The 24,123-nt window shown below is 39.6% G+C and overlaps 1 protein-coding gene across 1 annotated transcript in view; it reads left to right on the top strand.

The window, feature by feature from the left end:
• Positions 1-24,123, top strand: part of ramp1 (receptor activity modifying protein 1) — a 63,149-nt gene that overhangs the window by 28,960 nt on the left and 10,066 nt on the right. The window contains exon 2 of the mRNA XM_023423124.2: positions 10,424-10,559. Within this exon, the coding sequence (XP_023278892.1) occupies positions 10,424-10,559 (136 nt within the window). The remainder of the gene's footprint in view (positions 1-10,423; positions 10,560-24,123) is intronic.

Raw genomic sequence — 24,123 nt, 5'->3', positions numbered from 1 at the left:
GAGACTTTTATCACCCATGAGTCAACGGGCTGCCACTGCTCTGACACGGACTCAACTGTCTCAGTGAATCTGATGCCAGCACAGCTGCTGCAGAGCTTGCACAAGGAGAGTTTATTATTTATGAGGCAGTTTAGTGGCTCTTTGGAGCAGTTACTGCTTTTTTTAGTTCCATTTTAAGTTAGGTTTATTAACCTCTTGGGTTTTATTTTCATAGTCATAGCCAACCATCATTTCTGCCTGTTATACAATTAAGTCAGGGCACAAAACACAAGCAGTCAGACGGACCGACTTTACACTTGAAAGTTTGGCTCTGCAGCTCTTGGGGTGTGCTATTACAGATGTAAAATGTATAAAGTCTTTTGTGACTCCAGAGGGAGCTGTGTGAAGTCTGATAAACTACCTCAAGTGATGTCACTTGAGTCACTTGGGTCTGAAGACTACAACTCTGAAAAGTATGAAACTCTGAGGGTGTGGAGTTAGAAAGAAGTGAGCTTACCAGACCTCCGTAACCTGCTCCTCATCTCTGCTTTAGGCTAGCAGCTCAAGGCTACATTAGCCAGTACTAGTATAACACACAAAAATGAGTTGCAATGTGGGTAATGGAGGTGAGAAGTTTTTGACAAAGAGGAAGAAGATTGCGTGGATTAAAAAAAAGGCATTCTCTGGGTCCTCTGTATCAATTTATCTGACTTATTCTAACCATCATGAGTCTGACAATGTTATAACATGGCCACATTGAGTCGGAGGAGAGCTCTTAACAATATGTCAAACATGTTTTCATATGGGACCCCTGCAGACAGTCTTCAGTGGTAACATGTCAATTTTCAAGTTAAATAAGAATGTAGTTTTTAATAGCTTTCATTTTCAGATGACTTTAGTACTTATAAACATGAGTTGTTGGTCTTGAGTTCAGTCAGCTCTTTAAAAGAAGATTTTAAAGAAACAAAACAGAACCTCAGACCTCCCGTTGTTTGAGAGTAACAACTGTTCGAGACTCTCCCTTTTTGTATTCTGAAGAAAATAGATATGATGTTAACTTGCTGTGTGTCTTCAATAAACACAGAGGTATGTGATGGTTTATTGTCATAGTAATGAAAAATTGCTAACCGCGACGAAACAGTTGCTCTGTTTAAATTGAACAGAGTAATTGTCGACAGCCAGCCTTGCCTGTTGTCTTTGTAATGACTCTGGTGCAAATTGCTTCAGTAGCTGCAGCTGTAAGTCTTCAAATGAAGAACTGAGTCTTTCTACTGAGGCTATATGTACACACTATGTACTATAATACTACTACTAATACTACCATAATGTAATTTGTAATAAAACTGTGTTGTAAAACAAAAACAATCTGCATCCACACAAGCATTTTATCAGAAACATACCATCATGCCTGAAAGCCAAGAAGTCCCAAAACCTTCGCAACCAACACCCCCAAAGAATTACAGCGTCAAATCCTCACCATATGGCTGAAAATTCAACAGGTGCTAAAACTTCTGTATTGTAGTGGGATTACCATCCAAAACACAGAAACGTTACCCCTCCAACGGAGACCAGTGACATTTGCTTTGGGAAGAGATTTTGATAACACACCTCTGGTGGGAGTATTGTTACACTGTGTTGTTGGGAAACAGGATGGAGCTGGAAATTTAAGCCTTGGGAGTGGGAGGCGGTCAGGAGGAATTAGATGCCACTAGCATCTGACACTCATCATATTTGCTGCAGTTATATATGTATAGGCTTATTTCTAAATTATCACAGGGGCTGAGGTTCATTGTGGAAGCCTCAGTATAATTATATGACATATTTACCATGTGGCCTGTCTTATTAGACCTGCTTAAGTTCTTAAGTTCTGGATGGTGGAGGCTCTAATCATCAGGAGGGGAAATAATAATATAGGATTTGAATGTGATTTGGAGTGAAAGTGACAGGGTTGTCAATGACTAAATTTACATGATGGAGATAAGATGGGAGGAAATAATTCATTATTCAGCACTACAGGGGAATACATTTTCCCTCCTTTGTAAATCTTTTCTCAACTCTCCTGAATGTGCTTTCTTTTACTCACAGAGGACCAAAGTGTCTGCTGCAGAAGCCACAACTGAAACTTTTCACAACGCCCCCAATCTGCTTCATCAAGTCGTCATCAAGCAGTACACTAAAATTTGCATTTTTCTCTCAGGAGCTTACTCACTCTGCCAACCCCTGCTGCTTTGTCTTACTGTGGGATTCTGCCCAGGAACATGCTAGAAATTCATGAGAAAAACAACTTCAGACTTCACAGAACAGCTCAAGACAGATAACAAATCCGCTTATGTGTCATTGCCGTTGGTTTCTGTTTTGTAACGTTTATAATCTGGTTTGTAATTGAACTATTTCCATTGCAAATACATAATGCACCTAAAATCAGACTGTAGTTCCAGCTGTGTCTGAAACTTCCATATTTTGCCCAGAACTGCTGAAAAAAGAACTTTAGTTTAAAAAAAAAATCAAGTCATCTTTCTTTTCCACTTTTCTGATGGTGGTCTTCTAGGCTTCAAATTTCAAATTCATGTGTGTTTGCATTAACTTCTTGAAACACATTGAGCTGTGACAGAAAGTTACGCCGTCCTATATTGAAAAATTTCTCATTTTGCATGAAAAAATTTTTTTTTTAAGATTTCAGTAAAAATGTTAAAAGAACTTGTTCAACTTTCCCAAGGCGCCATTTGCATGTAGTAATTGAGAGTGAGTGTTTCAAAATGCAAAAAATGAAAGATTGAGTTGAAGAATTCCACCGAGTCAAAACGCGCTGTGAAGTGTCATCCATTTCCCCTGCCTCATCTATATTTAGACCTTCATTTCATCTGCCTTGAATCTCTTCATCTGCTGCACGCCTGCTGCATTCCTCTCTCAGTAGTCACTTTAAATACTCATGTAGTAGCTGAACCTGTCATTGATCTTTCATCTTAACCTATTTGCTTTCATTCCATACTAATTCCTTGTGTAAAAACTTGAGCTTGTCACACATCGCACTTGTTTGTGTTCACTTCAGCGCATTTCAGTGTCTTTTTAGTCACTGCTCCAGATATGATTCCTAGTACATCAACAGCTGTCAAATAAGACTTTAAAATGTGCGGATATATGGACATTCATGTGCCTAAATGATAAATATGCAAATAGAGTTTTGAGGAATTCAAGAGGGCAATGTAGTAAAGGCTTTAAAAGTAGGTCTGGAGTCATAGCTGTGTAGACAAAGGGGAGCCTCTGGGCTTACTTCAGGCACACGCGCTGAGTCAAGGATCTAGTTAAAAGCCTTTATTGGTTCAGACATATCTAAGTTAGAAAAAAATTAAAAATGAAAACACTAACAGGTTTCAGCCCCACACTGTGTCTTCCTCATGGTGTGACTAGGAAGAGGAGTAACCCAGAGTGGAATGACGTGATTCCTTTCATAGACAATTAAAGGTGCAGTGTGTAAGATCTGGGCAGAATTTTAGTTTAAGATGTTAAAAAAATGAACTAACACTATCAATAGTATGTGAAGGAGCCACATTGATGATGTCATGACCAATGCCTCCATCTGTTGTATTTCAGAGATATCTACTGAAATGAGCATGCTAACCAACTAGCCGCGTCCCACACTGTGTTGTAATACCACTATATGACACTAGATGCTGTGTCAGTCAGTGTAGCGTCTAGTCTTCTCTCACTCCCATGAAGAACAACTTCATCCAGAGCTTGAAGTTACGCTACAGTTCACGACAAAAAAAATAAAATAAAAAAAGCTCCTGACTAACATCACAGAAAACACAGAAATGGCTGAAGCGCCTAGAAAGCGATCTTTATCTCTATCCCAAAGGACCGCTCCGACAAGAAACCACATTCAACTGCAAAAACAAGAAGCAAATCCTGGGTGAATCCTGGTGTGACTTCCCACCGCTGGAGACAGCTCGGTGTAAAGAGATGCAGTTTGATGCCGCGCTGCAACTGGCAATAAACCTTATTTTCTGATCCTGCCTTTGTGATGATGTCATCATCCCTTCCTCATGCTGCTGTAGCCTGACACCCATGTGTCACGCAGTATCCCCTTGCCTTCATATTTTTATAGGTAAATAAAAACATACTGTTTGTATTAAAAGTACTCATCATTTGTTTCAGTGCTATCAACAATTTTAACTATCAACAATAAATGCACATATAAATAATAAATTATAAGGAACATGGGGAAAATAGCAACATGATTAACTGGACAGGGGCGAAGAGGTGAATGTTACTTGATCCACCTCCATAGGGGGCAGCCCCTATGGAGGTGGATCAAGTAGCATGATCTTACGCATTACACCTTTAAAGGTCTTAAGAGGCTAAACCAACATCATATGATAAATATACAGCAAGGAGACTAAGTAGAAAAGACGTTAACAGTCACAGTAATAATTTCAATAATAAAAATATACACAATAACACCAGCAACAATGACAGGGGTGAACCAGTTTTCAAAACTTATTAAGACCTGGATACACCAAAGCACTGAATTTAAAAAATCCGATAAGTCTCTCTCTGAAGTCATTTAAATTAGATGATCATCTCATGATAGACAGCTCCATAAACTCAATACCCTCCATTTTAAAAAGGCTGTCGTTCCCTACATCTTTAATATGCACGTTGTATATTCATTGTGTGATATGCTGGCTTAGCCTCCAAGGCCATTCATTGTCCTGAAGTAAAACCCAGAGGCTTCCCTTTGTCTACAGCTTACCAGTTTAACTTCTAGAGCACCTTGTATTCACCTGGAGTTTACTACTTCATGACCCTGAGCATCAGGTAATTCTCATCGCAGCTGTGCAGCTCTAACACTATAAACAAACACATGATGAATATAGACACTAGATGCAAAGACACGGTAACTGCCTCTTTCATCCATCTGACTTATTTTTTCTGTCAGCACAAATGAAAAAAATGCAAATATGGGGAAATTCTTCCAGTAATGAGCTCCTAATACGCAGCTCCCTTTGTCTTGCTGCAGGGTTCTTATATTAGATTCTGTATGAGTTTAGTTTCTTTTGATGGTGATTAGAGAGCAAAACATCCTATAAATAGATCGATAGTCCAATTCCATCAAACACACACACACGCACATATACATAATCACACAGCCCCCTGAAGCTGGCTGCCGGGTGGGCTCGTGCACCGGGAGCGGTGCATTCTGGGAGAGGCCCCCACAGAGAGGAGAGAGGAGGCAGCATGTGCAAGGTTGAAGGTCACCCACTAACTACTTCCAAGAATGAGTATGTGTTACGACCTGAGTGGTTGTCTGGTGGTGCTGCTCTCTCTCTCTCTCCCTCCGGGTGTTGCGCCTCGACGAGGATGAGCTGCGCACAGGTGGATCTATTTTGCTGATTGTCCGGAGGTGACATATGGGGAGGACGCTTTGCTTTTCCTCCTTATCTTCCTTTCCTCACGGAACGCTTTTTTCAATTGTTACTTCTCCTCATCCCCAGGCACACATCGGGGAGTGTAACAGTATGCATTGACTGCAAGGACACATTGTATGATTTAATGTATCATTGATCCGGACAAGTTGACTATGAGCTTGCTTGCATTTACAGCAGCTGCAGTAACACATGGGGTCGAGTCAGGTCAAGATGAGTCAAGTTCATCGGCCATTGCACAAGCCCAGCATCACATACAATGTCTCAGTGGGCTTTAAAGAAATGCACAGCATGTTCCCGACACAACAAAGACAAACTTCCCAACAAAAAAAAAACTCAAGGACAAAAATGGAAGAGACCCTGTGAGACGCGGCATTAGTTTTAGTTTCAGCTCCAGATCGATGCACAGTTGCAGGAGAAAATGGGGAAAATGTTCAGTCAGTCATCATCATTCCTCTGGATTCACCATTCACGGCCTCACTGGTGTCTGGAACATAAGATTAATATGACAAGAAGAGACACATGTTATCGATGGGACAAGGCAATTCATGTTGAAGATAAAAAAAAAAAAACATTTTCTGTTGGGTATATTTCATTGTGACATTTTGTGATGTTACAGGATGAAAGATCAGGGAAACAGGTGTTTTTGTAACATAAATTTGTTCTTCCATTCGACTACGAACATAAAAAAACGCAGGCTCCACACAACCAGGAGCCACAGATATTTTCTGTTACGCTTATTGAATTTATTTTTGTTTGTAGACAACCTGATGATAGGCTTTTGGCTATGATGCTGCTGCTGCTGCCTGAAAGATAAAATGATAAAAAAAAAAGGTGAAAGAAAATCACTATCACCCACTCTTCTGTATTCCTGGTGCAGAATTGATACATTGATTGTAGTGACTGTTGTCACCATTATGTAATACCTTGCATCCTTCAGGCTTGCTGACAAATCAACATGCATACAATGGAGCCATCATTAGCACGGTTCAATTAGCCCTCTCACGTTGAATGGATTTATTATGTGAACATGCAGCTTGAGGTCTCTGCAGCCACCAGGGATTTAGGTTATTTTTATGTTTTACTTTTCTTTACATTCCCTCTCTGAACATCATTATGCTGTAGAGAATGTTTGTAACGACTGCTGTTCTGCACATTTAAACATTACAAGGTTATTTTAAAACCGTTAACTAAAACAGTTACATGGTTTCCTATCTTAAATAGCAGCAGGCATGTGGTCAGACCTAATTTATGCATTTCTATTTAATATTTAAGCAAATTTGTAGTCAAAAAACTTAGTTTGGTTTGTTCAAGATGAGAACATCAGTGTGTTTCCAACATGGTTGTATTGTCAGGAATGTCTGATTGGGTTCGATAATGTGGCCGTCTCTATTACAATAAAATCAAAGCAGCAGTCTCAAACCGAGACGGGTCAAAAACACACCTAGCATCACAAACCAAAACTACTGACCAGTTACTTTCATCGGTGGAACCAGTACTGAAATAGATACCTGTGCCGTTGAATGACACATTAAAGCATTTTCTGATCTGATCAGGTTGAGACGAATAAACTTATATTTACAAATGAAACTGTCCTCACCAGAAAAACTGTTAGTTCAAACACTTCCAGTACCTTACATTTACGCATCCCAGTATCCAGAGGAGGTGTGTTGCTTTTAATCTCAAATGCACAACTTATTGTTAATGGTCACAACTTCTCTTATTAACCTTTACCAAGTTTTAGCTTTATAACCCTAACCCTTAAAGTGATAGTTCCGCTTATGTGACACAGGTATGTATGAGGTACTTATCTATAGTCAGTGTATTACCTGCAGTAGATTCGGATCAGCACACTCCCAGTTTGGACAGGCAGCCAGGAGCACAAAAAAGTTTTTTAGTCACTTTAAAAAAAAAAAATTCCCACCCGAAAAAGCAAATATCAGTTGAGGTGGATCTTTAACTTTCCTTTGACACTACAGTTTGTGAACTGTATTCCTACACATAAGCAAACATATGCTGCACACTGTAATACACTGACTCTGTATAACACACGTCACACAACCCCACATCAAATTACCCCAGCTATTCCTTTAGCTATACTGGTGCCATGCGCAGATATTATGAAAAAGAGATTTTAAAAATGTCTTTGAATGTTTTCACAGAATCATCCAATATTAATGTTCTTTTCTAGCAGCAAGGTTGTGTTTATGTTTTCATTATATTCAACCTCCTGTGGCCATGTGGATAATGTCAACTGTCGTTAGAAGCAGCATTAGCTACAAAGCGGCTGCCTGAACTGAACCAAACTTAAACCAAAGGGGTGGCAGATCATTGAAAGCCACTGAATAACAAGGCTGACCCGCCAAAAGGGTCGCCAAGATCATAAAACGCTCCAGTGGGTCACTTTGGAAAGTGATGTTTTGTTTGTTTTGTTGTTTAGTTTGGAAGACTCAGTGTTCCAAAAGAGACTGCAGACACGACAAAAATCTGATTTGCAGAAACCCCCCCCCCCTATCGTTTCTGCACCTTCCTTTATGTCCGTGTCTCTCTCTCGTAAACACACACTCGAGCCTGATCTCAGTCTTTGATTGGAGTCGTGCAGATGTGTAGAGATAAACCTTTTCGTCCGTTCTCCTCACAGCAGGAGGCGGATTCTTTGTAGCAATGTAAACAAGCTATTTGTGTTTATTTTTGATCACCCATTTCAGATTTTATTTTCTTCCCCGCTACATCTTCTTAATGACACAATGACTCGATCGTCCCATGCATCTCTGTTTCTACCACAACTTCGCTCTGCACCATTTCACACACGCATACTCATAGACGCAGGAATTTGTCATCACATGATACTGTTGATATTAATGATTCTGAATAAGAAGGAAAGACTCAAAGAGACACACTAGTCTCTCAGGTTGAGTAGGGAGGTGGGGGGAAGCTGGCAAATGGGGGCTAAATAGAGACGCATATATATAAATTCTCTGAGGCAAGAGGGAGGAGAAACAGGAGGTTACAATGTAAAACGAGAGTGAGACGAGTCCTGTGGGAATGAGAGAAGAATAAACCTGATAAAAGGTGAAAGAAGGTGTTGAAAATGATCGGAGGCTGCAGGGAATCAGGATGAGAAGGATAAGGAGGACTGCGTGAGATGATTGACTGTCTAGTGATGAGTATATTAGTATGAGATCTGTGTCACAATAACTCAGTATTGGTTAATTACTTTCAGCAAAAACATGAACATATGAACTTATGCCTTTGTTTTATCTGTGTTGTCCACATTACTGCAGGATCCCCATGTTATCACTGCCACATGTTAGCAGCAGGTTAGCACGTGCATCAGAAAAGTCGCTCCTTACCACATTACATTTCACCAGGAGATTCCAGTAAACAAAATGCAACCACATTTTAGTCCAACAGACATGTTGTTGTGGAGAAAAAGTCCAAAAACCCGAGTTTTGTTTATAATTGCTTGACTGATTGAGACCAGAGTTATGAGTGTGATTAAAAGGGTTGAAGAACAGGAATCTTTTTATTTTGGGTACATTATTTTTGAGCTTGAGCAGAAAAATGGGGATGTCTGGAAACAGGTTAAAGCTGCTGACTGTAATAATTTAAATTGCCATTTTGGAAAATACACTTATTTGCTTTCTTGCTGAGAGATAGATGAAAAGATGGAACGCATGCTAGAATGTCTGTAGTAGTTATTGAACATTATTATCAGTTGAATGCTGTGGTTTTATCTCCATGAGACATCAAAGTGTCATTTTATCTTATCCTCTGTTGCTGCATTAGACATGCATTTTGTTATTTTATTTATTTACTTTTATCTAAAGCAACTCACAAGTGAGGGACATCACTAAAGCTTCAGTGCAGTAGCAGACCTTGAAGTAAAAACTAAATCTGTTCAATGAGGCGAAGCACAAGGAGGTCTTTTGACCTTGTCTCATTATCAGCACACACAGTCCCAGAGATAATAGTCCAAAGCCTCCTTTTTAACAACTAAAGCGCTCTTCTGCTCACAGACACGACTAGAGAATATCCAAAAAATAATTCACTGTAAATACTTCTGTTCAGTGTGTGTGTGTGTGTGTGTGTGTGTGTGTGTGTGTGTGTGTGTGTGTGTGTGTGTGTGTGTGTGTGTGTGGTTTTGGGGATCTTGTAAGGTAATGAAATAGCTAAAAGTGTGATAGCAGATGGTGTTTCAGTGTAATGTCCAACAGATGGGGAAACATCTTAGTTTGCGGTGACCCAAAAAGAGACATCAACCTTTACGGTCACTTTCATTCCTAAGTACTTTTTTGTGCTCATAGTGGGCTTCACTCACTGGCTGTGTACTGCACACATGAGCACACACACACACACACACACACTTACACAAGATGATAATGGAACTAAAAATGGGGCAAGTCAAATAGATTAAGCTAATGTATAACAGCCCCGAAGCTGCAGTTATGACAAACGGAGTCAACTCCTCATTTTTCAGTCTTTCCAGAGGAACCCGACTCTTATTTACAATAGCCTTGGAACCTTTGGAGAGTAGCAATAAGAGCCAACCCTGCCATTAAAGGGGTGGATGGTGGTGGGTGTGAACATAAGTTAATGCTTTATAATTAGAAGCTTTAATGTGAGACAATACTAAGCTGTGACCAAATGAACTGGTGTATTTATTTTCACACTACACACTTTATATAAACACTTATCTGGTATACTTACTTACTGATTCCCTGTGTTCAGGGAAACTTTATTTTTCTCCATCTTATCCTTCGTTAGCTGTTTTGTACCATGTTCTGTGCCATGTTTGAAATAACAAAAACTTTAACTATAAAATAAAAAATGGTGCACGTCCTCAGGTTTTCATATCCTACCCTACTGTTTACCAATTTTAGAATGATTGGAAAAACTTACTCACCGACACTGACTCTGCTCTTTGCTCTCCTCTCTCTCCCCCTTTTCTCTTTCTTCTCTTCTTGTCCTCTCTTGACCCTCATTCACTTTCTCTTTCCTCCCCCTTGTCTCTGCAGCGTCTCAGTGTGTGTCGGCGCTGGGATGCGGACCCCACTACGAATACGCAATCGAGGAGTTCTGCCTGGCCAAATTCAAACTGGACATGCAAGAGCTCGATCAGAGACACTGGTGTAGCTGGGAGGACACAGTCGAGTGAGTAGGATACACACACACACACACACACACACACACACACACACACACAAAGGGGGAGAGAGAGCATCCAAACACAAATGCCAACAGATTTACATTCACATGTATTAGCTCCAATTGCAATCCCATCCTCTTTGTTAGTTTTAATGCGATAAGAACATTAAATGCCTAAAATGGGATTGTAATATGTTCCCTAAAAGCCTAAAATGACCAGTTTAGATTTGTTTGTTTCTATCTGGAGGTCTATATAATGTCTTCCAACAGCTAACTGTGATGAGTGAGAGACAACAGAGAAAGAGAGAGAGAGGGAGAAAATATAGAGGGGTGAGAGGGAAACAAAGACCCGGTGTCAAGAACAAAAGCTTTCATTTTTGCATAAACAGAGATCTCTTGTTCATGTGCAAATATTATCTTTGCACTCACTTAAAAAGACATCTGGCAACACAGGTTTTCACGATCGCCGGTACAACTTGAGTTAGCTACTGGCATCAATTAGCACAATTGAATAATTACATAAAATCTACCCCCTACTTGACTGAAAACAATAAAACCCTCATTCTGAAATGTGTGGTTATCATTTACCAGCGAGAGCTCATAACTCTCCTCGCCAGTAATAGCTACCTTGGAGAGGAATCCCGACCTTTGCAGGTTGTTCCAGTCTCATGAGCAGCATTGTCTCTGCGCTCCTGAGAAGCACCAACTGCTGCTTTTGAAACTTTCACACAGCTTCGTGCCTGAGCCATGGACAGATTATGAGATAACGGACATCTCGGTACAGACTTAAAAGGCCCCCCCACCCCTCCAGCATAAGAGCAAGAGCCACTGACGCAAGAGACATCTCTTTGTGGTTGTGTTGTCTCTCATAGTTGTTGTGTTGTGTTTCTTTGTGGTAGTTTCATGTGTCTTTGAAGCTATATTTTCAGTCAATTGATTTCCCAAGAAGAAATGTTACCAATTACTTAAAACTGATGCTCTGGCCCTGACCCTGCCGGCCCCTGGGCCTGTGCCCGTTAAGCCCCTGTAGTATTCCATCCATGGCCTGAGCCAACTATGTCATTCCAGGTTTGGAAAAGCCTAATTTGGGTATAGGAGCATAGTTCCTTGACTTGTGTAAGGCCTTTGATTGTCGGTCAGCCTGTACTTTGAACTAAGTAGTCTTAATATAAATAGTATTATTACTCTCAAGGGGATAAAATTGTACTGCACAGACTGTGCCGGTGTTTGGATAAATAATGAAGTCATCAGCAGAAGCCTGAGATGGCCTTTTCAGGCCTCTGTTTTTCAATGTGTACATCTTCCATCTACCTGGAGATCTTTACATATGCAGATGACATGTTAGTTTATGCTCATGTGTCAGACACTGAACAAGTAGATGCATTTTTGATGCAGGAAACGTTTGGTTACAGCAGTAAGGATGAAATAAAACCGGCCTATATTCTTAATTCTACATTAAGTTAAGAAATAAAATCTAATACAGGTATTACTTTAGTGCTCTGCAGGAACAAGCTTTCCCAGATCTCAGCAATTAACTTGATGAATAGACTGTTACCAGTTATCAAGAGAAATGATGCCCCAACCTCATTCTTTAAGAATCAGGCTCTAAAAGCTGGATAGAAAAGCAGGGCAATGTTGCCACTGTTATATACTTGAAGTTTGACAGCTTCATTTTTTATCAGATTTCTTTCTGGTGTTTAAAATAACTCACAAGCTGCTTCTCCACTGTTCAAGAGCTTTGTTCAGCTCTGCTCTGAGCAAATGTACCAAGCTTAAAGGTCAAGTTCTGCCTTTTCTTTCCAGACTATTAAATAATTGAAAGCTCCTCCTGATAAACTGAGAACTCAAAAAATAGATTTAAATTTGTTTTGTTTAGACAGTCATAATATGATTTTACAAATACCTGTAAGTTTAGGTTTACATTTGTAGATGTCTTTATGAAACATTATAACCTGAACATGGGAGTAACTTCACCTTTATATTACATTATATTCTGTATGGACTGTATTTTGCAGTGCCTGTGTCAATCTCTCCAGGGACTGCAGAAGTAAAGCACTGCAGCTGGTGGCTAAATTGCTTTAAAGCTCCTCCTCATATAGTTGTTGCTTTAGGTTAAAGCTGGTAGTACATGGTCCCTGACAGTAAATGTAATTCAAAAGATATTGTTGTCTGATTTCTAATTTGCTTCTGCAGAGTGTTTCTCAAACCACAGACTTTGGTCTATAATAACTGGACAGCAATTGTGCAAAGAGCATTATAACTATTTTCAAATTTCTGTGTCAAACCTCGCCACAGACGACTGAAAAAGCAGGAAAAGAAAAAAAAAGAAAAGACTAGTGAATGAAAGATTGAAATGTCAAAAATGGTTCAGCTGAGGAGAAAAGGTCAAATATCAGGACAGTTGCTCCCCCTTTGAGGAAAAGCTGCATTCTGGCCAAGCTGCCACTGGGGATTTCTTATTTAGCTGAAATGACATTTGGTGTCTGTGTACGTGTCTCTATATGTGTGTGTGTGTGTGTGTGTGTGTGTGTGTGTGTGTGTGTGTGTGTGTGTTTCAGGAGAGTTGTGCACAGTGCCTTCCTACCTCTCAGTATATCTGTCACCACGAGGTTATAGTTTCCTCGGCTCTCTGGTCTCGCCTCTATCCTCAGCTGTCACTCACCACTGTCACATCAGCCTGAGTTTATATGCCGCTCCCATCTCATGAAGCACTCAGCACTGTGCCGAGCAGCAGCTCAACTGTTCTTCACTGTGTCTTGGTTCTAATTTCTCCCTCTCCGTATGAAATCTCTCTTACTGAATAGAAACAGCACACCGTGTGCCTCATCTTTCATTCCCTCACTTCCTCTTAAATCCCCCTCTGCTGTATACTTTCATGGTTTTTTATTTGCTTTAGTTCCTATCCTATTCTTGTATTATATACCCTAATGTCTCTCAGCTACTCATGTTAAGATATTGCATGTTTATTTAGTGATATGCCTAATGCATCTGTACTCGCCAAGCCCCACAAGCAGTTATCGTTAAGGCATGCTGTCAATATGTTGTAGTGTCCATATCAAATGCCAACATGCAATCTGAAAGGTACAGCAGCATGCCTCATGCCAGCTTTACACCAAATGACTTTTCAAGTGATTTTACTGTCACAGACACAGGGATAAAATCATGAGAGTTTTGCCAGAGTTATGGCACGCTCCCATTATCATGTCTCGTTTGGTGGAAGGTGATTGTCTGAGCTGTCTTAAGTCGGTCTTTTATTGGTCTTGGCGTTACAATAAAATCAAACATGTTTAATAATAGCTTTTAGTCTTGGCTCATGCAGAAAGTGACGTTCAGTGACATGAACGCTGTCAACGTCTCCAGCACCGAACAGGAAGCAGCAAACCCATTTGATAGTGAGCATGGAGGCGAGACTGTGAGAAATACATAAGGACGGCATGGGTAATTGGACACAAGGAAAATGATTTAAAAATAAAAGAGGAAATCATAAATACAAAGGTTTAACAGGGGCTAACCATGACAAATATTGTGTTGGGTTACGAAGTTCATATAAAGTGATAATGATTTAAAATTTCAAAGAGCAAAAAAGTCTGAAAAAGGTCTTTTCAAAGTGTGGTAGGCAGTAGACAGGCAACCACACTGTGACTCACCACTCAGTACAGGGGATTCTCACTCCCATTCACAGCTGATGGGTAATTAGACAGGATGACACAATCTGAAAATGAGTATTAGTCCCTCTGACTTGCAGGTGACAGAGCTAATCAGTGAGTCACTGTAAAGTTCATCAACGGAGAATCACTTCAGTGACATCTCTGTAGTTTAACAACACATTTTCTATGACAGCTACTTTTGAGAAAAGCCTGCCTTACTTGAATAAGCCTTTTTTTTTGTTCACAGAAGGCATTTTGAATTGTCATAATAAGACAGGTACAAGTGATACTAAAACATTAACAATGGCTCTGCTCTTTTCAAGAGTCCCAGTAAGTCATGACAGTGCGAGAGTGAGCCAGCATGCACAGTACCAGGACCCTGAAACTGAAGCAGCTAAATGGAATTCAGACATCATTCATCTTATTATTTACAGCTCCGGCCCGTAGCATAGGCAGTGTAGGCGAATGCTAGGGGCGCCGTCATCCATAGGTGGCACCGCAAATGAGGCAAGAAAAAAAAAAAGTTTAACTTTTACTATTTACTTATACTATTTACAAGTATTATTTTGAAATATTACATAAGCCCACACAACAACATGACTACAAGCCTATTAAATAATGGAGAGGCTCGTTACACTTTACCTGCTCTGTGGGGAGGGGGTGGGCAATAATCTGACATGACCCCAGAAAAGATGTTCTACCATTTATCATGTCCAAACAACCAACGCTCTCTGGCGCCCAGGGTAGAAAAAGAAGAAAGGGAGAGGAGAAAAAACAGGAAAAAGACAAAGGTATAGTAACGTGATGAAATTAAGATAGTCTGTTGCATTGGTAGTTACCTGTTGTTGGAGCAGAGTGTTAACTTGTTCGCTTACTTCTGGACAAGAGTAACGTGGTTTGCCAATCAATAAATAGCTATAGATGACGTCACCTCCCACTCCCACCTTAAATTCGTCAGGGAAATTTGGAAATATTAACGTTATGCTTATTCAGGTGTTGTTTTCACCTGCTGGCTGTGTCATACATTTTTATTGACATCCGGTTAGCCACGTTTGCCCTGCTTTTCACACAGAGTTACTAAACTGAAATGAAATTGTTCATTTATGCTGTGTGCCATCTTCATTTACTACTAGCCAGTAACATCTAGGCTGATGTCTACATGTATAATCTGCAATCTTCTTAATCTGTCAAAAGAAAGGTAACACTTGTGAGATTCATCAAGAGGTGTAAGTATCAGCCCAGATGTTACTGGCTATGAGTAAATGAAGATGGCGCACAGCATAAACGAACACTTTTATTTTCGCCTAACAAAAATGACACTTTCAGAGTGAATATCCCTTTGTAATTATGCAGGGCCAGCCCAAAACCTCTACTGTAACATACTACCACATCTGGACATTACATAAATTGATATTGATATAGTGATGCAGAGCAAAACTAGAGAGATTGTAGTAGAGGCATTTCTAGGTGAAATCTCCAAATATTTCCACCCCAACCCTAAATGAAAGGTTTTAAACACCCACATTATTATAAAATTCAAACATATCTGATATATAAAATACATATAGACACACTGTGAATACAGCTGTTTCACTGAGTTTAGTAAATCTGTGTCAGTACGAGATTCACCTACCAAATGGAAACAAAAATGTAACCAGGTAATCACCTAATCACTTGAGTAGGGACACTGTGCAGACCTTTCCCCTTGGCAGACATGAACACAGACGGCTGGATCGACTCAATATGAAAGCGAGACACTAGCGGATTGTCAGCACCAGATAAAACTTGCCCATGTGTGCTGTAGAACACATTATGCAGCTACATTATGCATATTACATTTGCAGTTAATATTTTTGTTTGTGCAATAATTTTTAATGTCTTCACTGGTTTCTTTAATATCTTGTTTTGTGCAATGCCTTATTTATATTGTATTTATAATTTATTTTATGTGACTTGTTTCTAATACGGTTTTTATTTTATGGGTTATTTTCTATTTAAAAGGAAAGAAAATCTCGGGAGACAAAGCTATGCAGTTTCTGTGTGAGTGTATGAACACTGGTAGTGAAACTGACTGTGATGCAAGGGGGGTGCCAGCTAAAATCTTGCCTATTTACACCTGTGCTTTCCTACCTTGACACGTTTTCACAGGTATATATAGATGAGAAAATATTAACAAAAATGTCTGCATTCACAGCAAAATGGTTTGATATTCACAGTATCTGAAATTGTTGGATGATGCCATCATCGTTAGTGAAACTACTGAAGTCCACCGATAAACTCAAAGATCCTTCAGTTTATTACATGCTTTATATAACCTCCTAAATCAATTTCACAACATGTCTCCCCATGCTGCTTGTAGAGACCCTTAAAGGACCCCACCAGTGTTCTTGCAATATTTTATCTCCTTAACTACTAATTATGAAAATTTTACTTTCCTGCAGTTTTTTAAATACATGTTGTAGATTTTCAGATTTTTTAATGTATTCTTTCTTCCATCCTTGTTTCTGAAAAGTCTGATAATCAGTTTACAGACTTTTGGAAGTTTCTCCATTTGTTTTATCTGTCACAGTGAACATCAAAGTCTTACCTTGATGTTGCATGCTAATGCAGTTTAAGTGCTGATTGAAAAGACTTGATGCTTGCGGTGATGGAGTACAGCACTCAGCCAAGTTTAAAGCGTCTGCCAATAGATTTTAATATGGAGTGGAAACCAACAGCTGTCTGCAAGACAGGAAGAATACATTAAAGTACTAAATGGACTAAAACAAGCAAAATTATTACTTTTAAGGTGTGGAAAAGTACTGGTGCGTTTAGGTATTTCACCCCAGCTGTGGTAAAACCACGGTGGTGAACCTTAGCAGAAAATTGTTTACATGCAATCACAGGCTCCAGTATTACCATACACCCAGTGCATACTAAGTCATGTTTAAATGTGCAGCTCAATGAATCAATAGAGTGTGTAACGTCAGGCTTGTCTAATTACTTCCAGCCACAATGCCCAGGGTGGTGACACGGCAACACTAATGGTGCAATGTCACCTCAGCACGACTTACTAGCTTTTAGAAAAGTATTTATAGCCATTTTACCCTGAACAAACAGTAGAAAGGTTTTATTATTAGCGAAAGCAATCACTTCAGAAAAGAATAGACAACCGCAGTTCCTTGTTTGCTGTATAAGACAGTGAAATGTATTTATACATATGAGAAACCTAGCTTGGTAGAAACTCTAATACATTTTTAATACTCTCACAACTGTGTGGATGTAGGGAGTTTCTAGGGCACAGTCGATCTGTTGACACTGATCTATCTTCAATTGAGACTGATGAAATTATTCTGGTCCTGGCTCTGCTGTGAAAAACATGTGGGCTTTGTTAGTAAACCCTTCGGGTGCGCGCATCTGATCTGTGCGGTTAGGTGTGTGATAATTCAGAAGAAGAATGTTGTTGAAATGAATCATTTTGCTCCACCAGCGCTCAGGTACACACAAGACACTTTGCAGATGGAAAATATGATGCGTGGACTAATGCAGATGGAAGGCAGAGGGAAAGATGTGGACATCCAGCTGGAGATGGGAATGATAACATGTCACCATCTCAGTTCAATTTGAACATTTTCCAGCATGATGCTGGCACTGCTTGAACACTCAGGTTCAGCATTTTAATCCATTGTCTGACATGTGTCTCCAAATTGGTGCATAAAATATAACACATTTGTGTCTCATAATTATAACTTTACAACTCATAAAAAATAAAGTAGGAAACAGACTGAGATTGAGACTGTCCTCCTGTAAAAAAAACAAGTCCATAGGTCGTTTGTTCAGCAGGCTATTATGACCTATAGTTACATTTTGTTGTTAGGTGACATCTGGTGGCCGTAGTAATTATGACTGGAGCAAAAGAAAAATTACGTAGCATAAAAAGCTGTAAAGTTCATGTCAGGAGGAGGTTGTAGTGGATGGATGGGTCAACAAAACACAGGGATATGACACAGGGGATTGGTAATTGATTCCCATGTGAAACCAGTAGTTTTTGCTGTTTCTATCATCCATGACCGACAAAGTTAACCAGATCGTTATCATTGTAACCATGACAACAAAGATTGTCTGTTGAGGAAGTACTTATCTTAACCCAAATCACGATCTTTCTTCCTAAACCTAACCAAGTAGTTTTAGTGCCTAAACCTAACCAAGCCATGACTGTTATTATAGTAAACATGGCGATGTTGTTACAGTCCGTGTGTTTATTATTGTAACCATGACAACTGAGGTCCGGTTCCACAAACCATCTACATCAGATTAGTCAACAGAAGCAAGAACAAGCTGAGTTGTGGTTAGTAAGCAGCTATCAAGTTGTTTGAACTGTTAGCACAGTTGGCCATCATATGACCATTCATAGCCAGCCTGACAGCACACCACACCGTGCCCAACAGCACAAAGCACTAACTGGCCAGCACTTGACCACAGTCTTAACCATAAATCCTTATTTCACTCTCCATCTTCTATTTCCATCATGATATTTTCTCATTCAGCCGTTAAAGCGCTCACTAAAGTTTTTATAGCTTCAGGGGCCTGGGAGCCGCTACATGGGGTCAGAGTGTCACAGACTCCTCAATAATACACATGCCACCCAGGTCACTGCCTGTGCTGGGAGGATGTGCAGAGATTCACTCTGCACCTGTAAAGCTGATGGTGTGTGGTCAAAGAAAGTACCGTTGGTGTTTCATGTTAAAGGAAATATTTAGAGGGAAATAAGCAGAAAGAGGTGCTCGCTGTGTGGCAGAAAGGGCATGAAAAACAAAACAAAGAGCAGCATAGGCCTTTGCCTCCCAAAAGGAAAGAAAAGGGAAGAAGGCTAGGAGAGGAGATAAATGAGACACACCTGTGAGCCGGGGGAAGGGAAAATGTCTGACAAAAAGCAGCATGGAGGGGAGCAGAGAGGAGTGAGAGTTACAAGGAGGAGATAACTTAAGAAACTCAATCCAGTTTCTGAACAATCTACTGAACCTCTTAAAAAAAACAGGGGACTACATAAAAGTAACAAGAGTGGCAGTTGTACAAAAGAACCGGCCTGATTTTCATGGATCACCCTAAACAATCCTGGACATAGGAAGTGTGCTGATCCCCGGAGTGTGATTGGTTTGTCTGTCTTCCCTTGGATATGCTCGGAAGCTGTTCCCCGCCTGGGTTAATTAACCTATTCACACTCATTAACACACGACTCACAACAATCACTATACCAGAAACTATTTAAAGGACTTTTGATTTAGCTTAGCAACTGTATTTAAATGTGATTTATTTCTGTTTCTTATACGGATATTGGATATATATATTGTTTGGATTAACCTGTACAATCGGTTAAAAAAGGAGAAAAAAAAACTGTCTGACTTTGAATTAGACTTATACTCTTATTTTGATTGAAGTGCTTTGATCGTTTTGATTATGCTTTGGCTCCAATGGAATTTAATTGATGAAGATGCTTTGGTAAATGGTGTTTATTTCTCTCATGTGGTTTACTTTTGTAGTTAGGGTAATAGACCAACTGGGTTATGTTGCCAAGTTACTTATATGTTAATTTTAAAAAAATGACAGGATTGGGATTGTTCTTCTTATTCTCCTGTCTGGCGCCCAACACGTTGAGTAACTATTTCGTTCCCCTACGCTACAACTATAACTGGCACCATTTTTACATTCAAATATGGGGCAATTATAAAACTGCTGGAGAGGAAAATAGAGAATGATAAAGGATTTTGGTTTTCAGCTGTTATGTCCAATTACTTGGTGCCAGTGACATCTCTGAACAAACAAAGTGACAGTTCAATTGCTTGTCTGAGACTCTACAGTGAACTTTTCTGCCGCCATTATAACATAAAATACCTTGTGGCAAAAAAAAAAAAAAAAAATTTTAATCCAATGACCACAGTAATTATAAAATACAACTTGATCATAGCTGTTTATCCTCATAAGAACAATTTGAATGTCCAACTGAAGTCACAATTAGTCACTTCCTCTTTGCAGTCCATATTTATATCAAAGTACTGTACACTGAAGTCAGAGGCCACGTGAGCGAGAAGGAGGAATAAGAGTTTGTTTACGAGCTCGTTCTGCAGGACGAGGTGCAACCCAAGATACAGTATGTGTCCATCAATATCACTTGGACTTTGACAAGCTGTGAAGCTACAGTTGTTCTTATTTGTTATTAATACAACAAGCTGAAACTAAGAACACTACTTATTATCTGAAAGAAAAGTAAACATGGAAAACAAGAGCTCCACAACAGCACAAAAAAAACAAACTTTAACATCAACAACTTGAGATAATCTGCTGTTTATAAATATGTATGGAGTCTATTAATGATGCTTTTGCTGTAGTCAATCCATCTGCCAACCTCAGCAGCAGCAGACCCTGTGGGCTGTATCAGCTCATCCGTCCGCTCTGTCTGCTGGGTTAGTTGGCTAAATGTGGCACATTATTACATTACTGTGTTTAGTGGCAGTAGCTTAGCATAGCCTCTAACACACGCGCACACGCTAGCGCACGCACGAACGCACGTGCGCACACACACACACACACACACACACACACACACACACACACAACTACTCTGACAAACACTTGAAAAACAACTTCAGCGTTCTTTCATTTTTTATTTTCGTTTAATGTGTAAACAATCGCACACAAATTCTCAGAGGAGAAAATATTTTCTGGCATAAAATAGATGTTTTTTTCCTGCTTATTAATCCCTGTCGCCTGCTACATTTCTTTAGAGTCCTCATTACATGTCTCTGTGTTCTCACTTTTACAGTGCACTATGCTCATTTTTCTCATTTACTGTGTTTCCATATGAGCTATATGTTGATTCAGGGCTCTTACTGCTAGGGTAACCACTGGGCTTGCATAAATACAGGATCACAATATAGTACAATGGGTTTTCCAATAAATCCAAAGACCAATATTGTGTTTCTGATTAATCCTAATTAAGATCTAATTCTCTCTGTTTGACCTTGTCTCTGTTTTTCATACTGCAGGCTCCGAGTTTAAAAATAGCCCTGTTTCTTGGTTTTACAAGAGCCTTTTTTTCCCCTTGTGTGGTTGTTGGAGGGTATTTTGGTTGGTCAGTCATGCATGCCTGTCAGCCATCTGTAATAATTTAAAAACCCTTTTGTGGATGAGCTCACATCGGGTTATGTGCAAACCCGGGCCAGAAAAATCCATGCAGCTCAGTAGTGTGGAAAGCTAGCTCAAGTTCCCTTTCTGTGGATCTCTGATTAAACGGCTGATTAGTCTGTGATTAGAGATGGATTGACGTGTGTTTTTACAGCTCCAGTGACTGGATGGCATCCAGCAGTGCCTGGATTGCCCCACAACTACAGCTGTTATACAATGCATGTGAAGAAACGTGAGGACAATGATTTGAATATTTGGTTTTTCATTTGTATTAGCATGATATGTCATGGCTGGACATAAAGCAGCCTGTCACTGCATCTTCCCGGCAATAAGATTATGTAATTATCATTTGATTGAACCTGATTTTTTTTTTATTCATTATTCTCCATATATAGAAATAAAGAATACATAAAAATCAGTGTTATTCAGTTTTGTGAATGCTGTTTTTATGAAATAAACTGCACTTCTACAGCACCTTTCCAGTCTTATCGACCACTCAAAGTGCCTTACACTACAAACCACAGTCACCCATTCACACACACATCCATGCAGCCCTTTTACCATTCACACACTCATACCATCAGAGGCAATTTGGGGTTCAGTATCTTAGGACACTAAGACACCAAGGACACTTGGTGGGATCAAACGACTGACCTTCTGATAAGTGGACAATTAGTGAGCGACGCGCTCTCCCGCCTCCTGAGCCACAAATTACATTTATTTACAACTAATTTGCAACAGCAAATACATTTTGAAGGAAACGTAATTGCGACCAGATTTTTCTATTACTGTAACTTGTAAGAATGTGTTGTTAATTTGTTTATTTGGCCAGTCAATACTGAACACGTGCGTAAAATGTTAACAAAGGTCTGTTTTCTGCCAAAATATCTACAGCAAAATATCCACGTGTTGTGATTACAGCATTATTAAACTTCTTTGTAAAGGTGTGGTTTAATACAGAATACAGTGACTTCAATATGTGTATTTACATTAAACCAAAACCACCATCTTTCCCTAACTATAACCAAACAGCCTTTGTTGCGTAAACCTCAGACAGGAGTCTGGATCCAAACTGTGGTCTGTGTGTGACAGTCATGTGTTCTGTTCACCCACCGCCCACCCAAACCACCTCCTGGTGGTGACTGTGCTGCTATTAATAAATGTGGGGCTTCATTCATTCACACCAAAATAAAAAAAACAAAAAAGATGTTCCCTGTTAACATAATCCAGGCAGCAGTTACCTGGCACCCACAACACTATTGGAAAAACATCTTGGTATCATATGAATGGATTGCATTTCCTTTTTCTCTTCTTTTTTGCTGTAAAAAACAGCTTGAAGCCTAATTCTTTATAATCTTCTGTCTCCTACATTATTTGTTTTGAGTACATTGGTATTCACACACAGCGCCATCTTTACCTACCTCAAACCTGATTGATTTGAGTATGTATGTACTGGAGCCCTTAGAGGAAAACAACAAGACGCGTTTCCCTGCTCTAATTGAGCCGTCTCCTTGTTCTCAGCCTTCGCATCAATACTGCAAACATTCACTTTGTGGACTCATTGGTCCCACTGGGTTTCAGCTGAAGCACAAAAGACTCTGGGATGAGTTTGCCCAGGAATATTTTCCTCCTCTTGTTGTGCACCATTGCCTATCTTTTCCTCTCTCTCTCTCTCTCTCTCTCTCTCTCCCTGCCCCTTTGTGTTGTTACACCGCTATTCACCATCATACTGTATCATTCTACATTAACACACACAAACACACACACATTAAACATACTCTAAAGAATGTCTTCTTTAGTTGCCATCTGATAATCTGATTTGAAATAACAGACAGGTACATTCATAGTAGTTACCTGTAGTTGTTACTTTTTGTTCCCTGAGTTTTGCTTCAAAGGCTAAAAAGGCCCAATAGATGCTGTGAGCATCTGATTGCAGTGGCTTGTTAGGGAGGCTCAACCACTCCTTCTCTCTCCACTACATGTTTTTGAGAAAAATTACCACCAGTGAATTACCAGTGGATAAATATTCAGATATCTGCCTGCAGGTGTAATATTGTCTAACCCCAATTCTACTTGAACAAGGTAGTTCCAAAATTATAGAGGACAGAATAATTGATATAAATTCATCTGATTGATTGATTTTAAATGAATTAATATTCAAAACAAAGATATACCTGGATGTTTAAGGTGGAGCAGTGTTTCTGTAGGTGGGTCACTGATTTGCTTATTGCACACAGCACCACATTTTTCTGCTGCCAGTTTCAGAATATTCCACTGAGTGATGTGACGGTGTCTGTAATGCACCAAGAATCACAGCAATATGGCAACAAAAGACGGGGAGGAAGAACACTGTCATCCATGACTGTTTACAATTTAGGTTTCATAATACTTTAATTTTCTGCAAGGGAAAAAAATGCATACATGCAGTGTGTGTGATAATACATTTGTAGTATTTTCTTTTTCTTCTATTTATATTATTTGTATTTTTTCTAATGGTCAGAATATTCTACTGGTCAGTGAAAATGTAGCAGCCTTTATCAAAAGCTAATGAGTCTATGAAAATATCCTCTTGAGAACAAGCCTTGTATAAACCCACTCCATCAGTGTCATGAAGATGTATGTGTCTGTTTTGGCCGGAGTCCTCAGCCGGATTGTTTCGCTGTGAGCCGCTGAGATTAGGTTTTGTGCCCATTGGAATTGTATAGACTTAAATCTGTGTTTTGGCTTAATGGTATAAAACAGTATATGTGAGTTAGTTTATC

Source organism: Seriola lalandi, unplaced genomic scaffold, assembly GCF_002814215.2.
Source record: "Seriola lalandi dorsalis isolate HSWRI2012SDOR001 ecotype SW California unplaced genomic scaffold, Sedor1 jcf7180002054689, whole genome shotgun sequence".
Taxonomy (NCBI): Eukaryota; Metazoa; Chordata; class Actinopteri; order Carangiformes; family Carangidae; genus Seriola; species Seriola lalandi.
The sequence above is the reverse complement of the archived record's forward strand: the minus strand, read 5'-3'. Positions and strand labels throughout refer to the sequence as shown.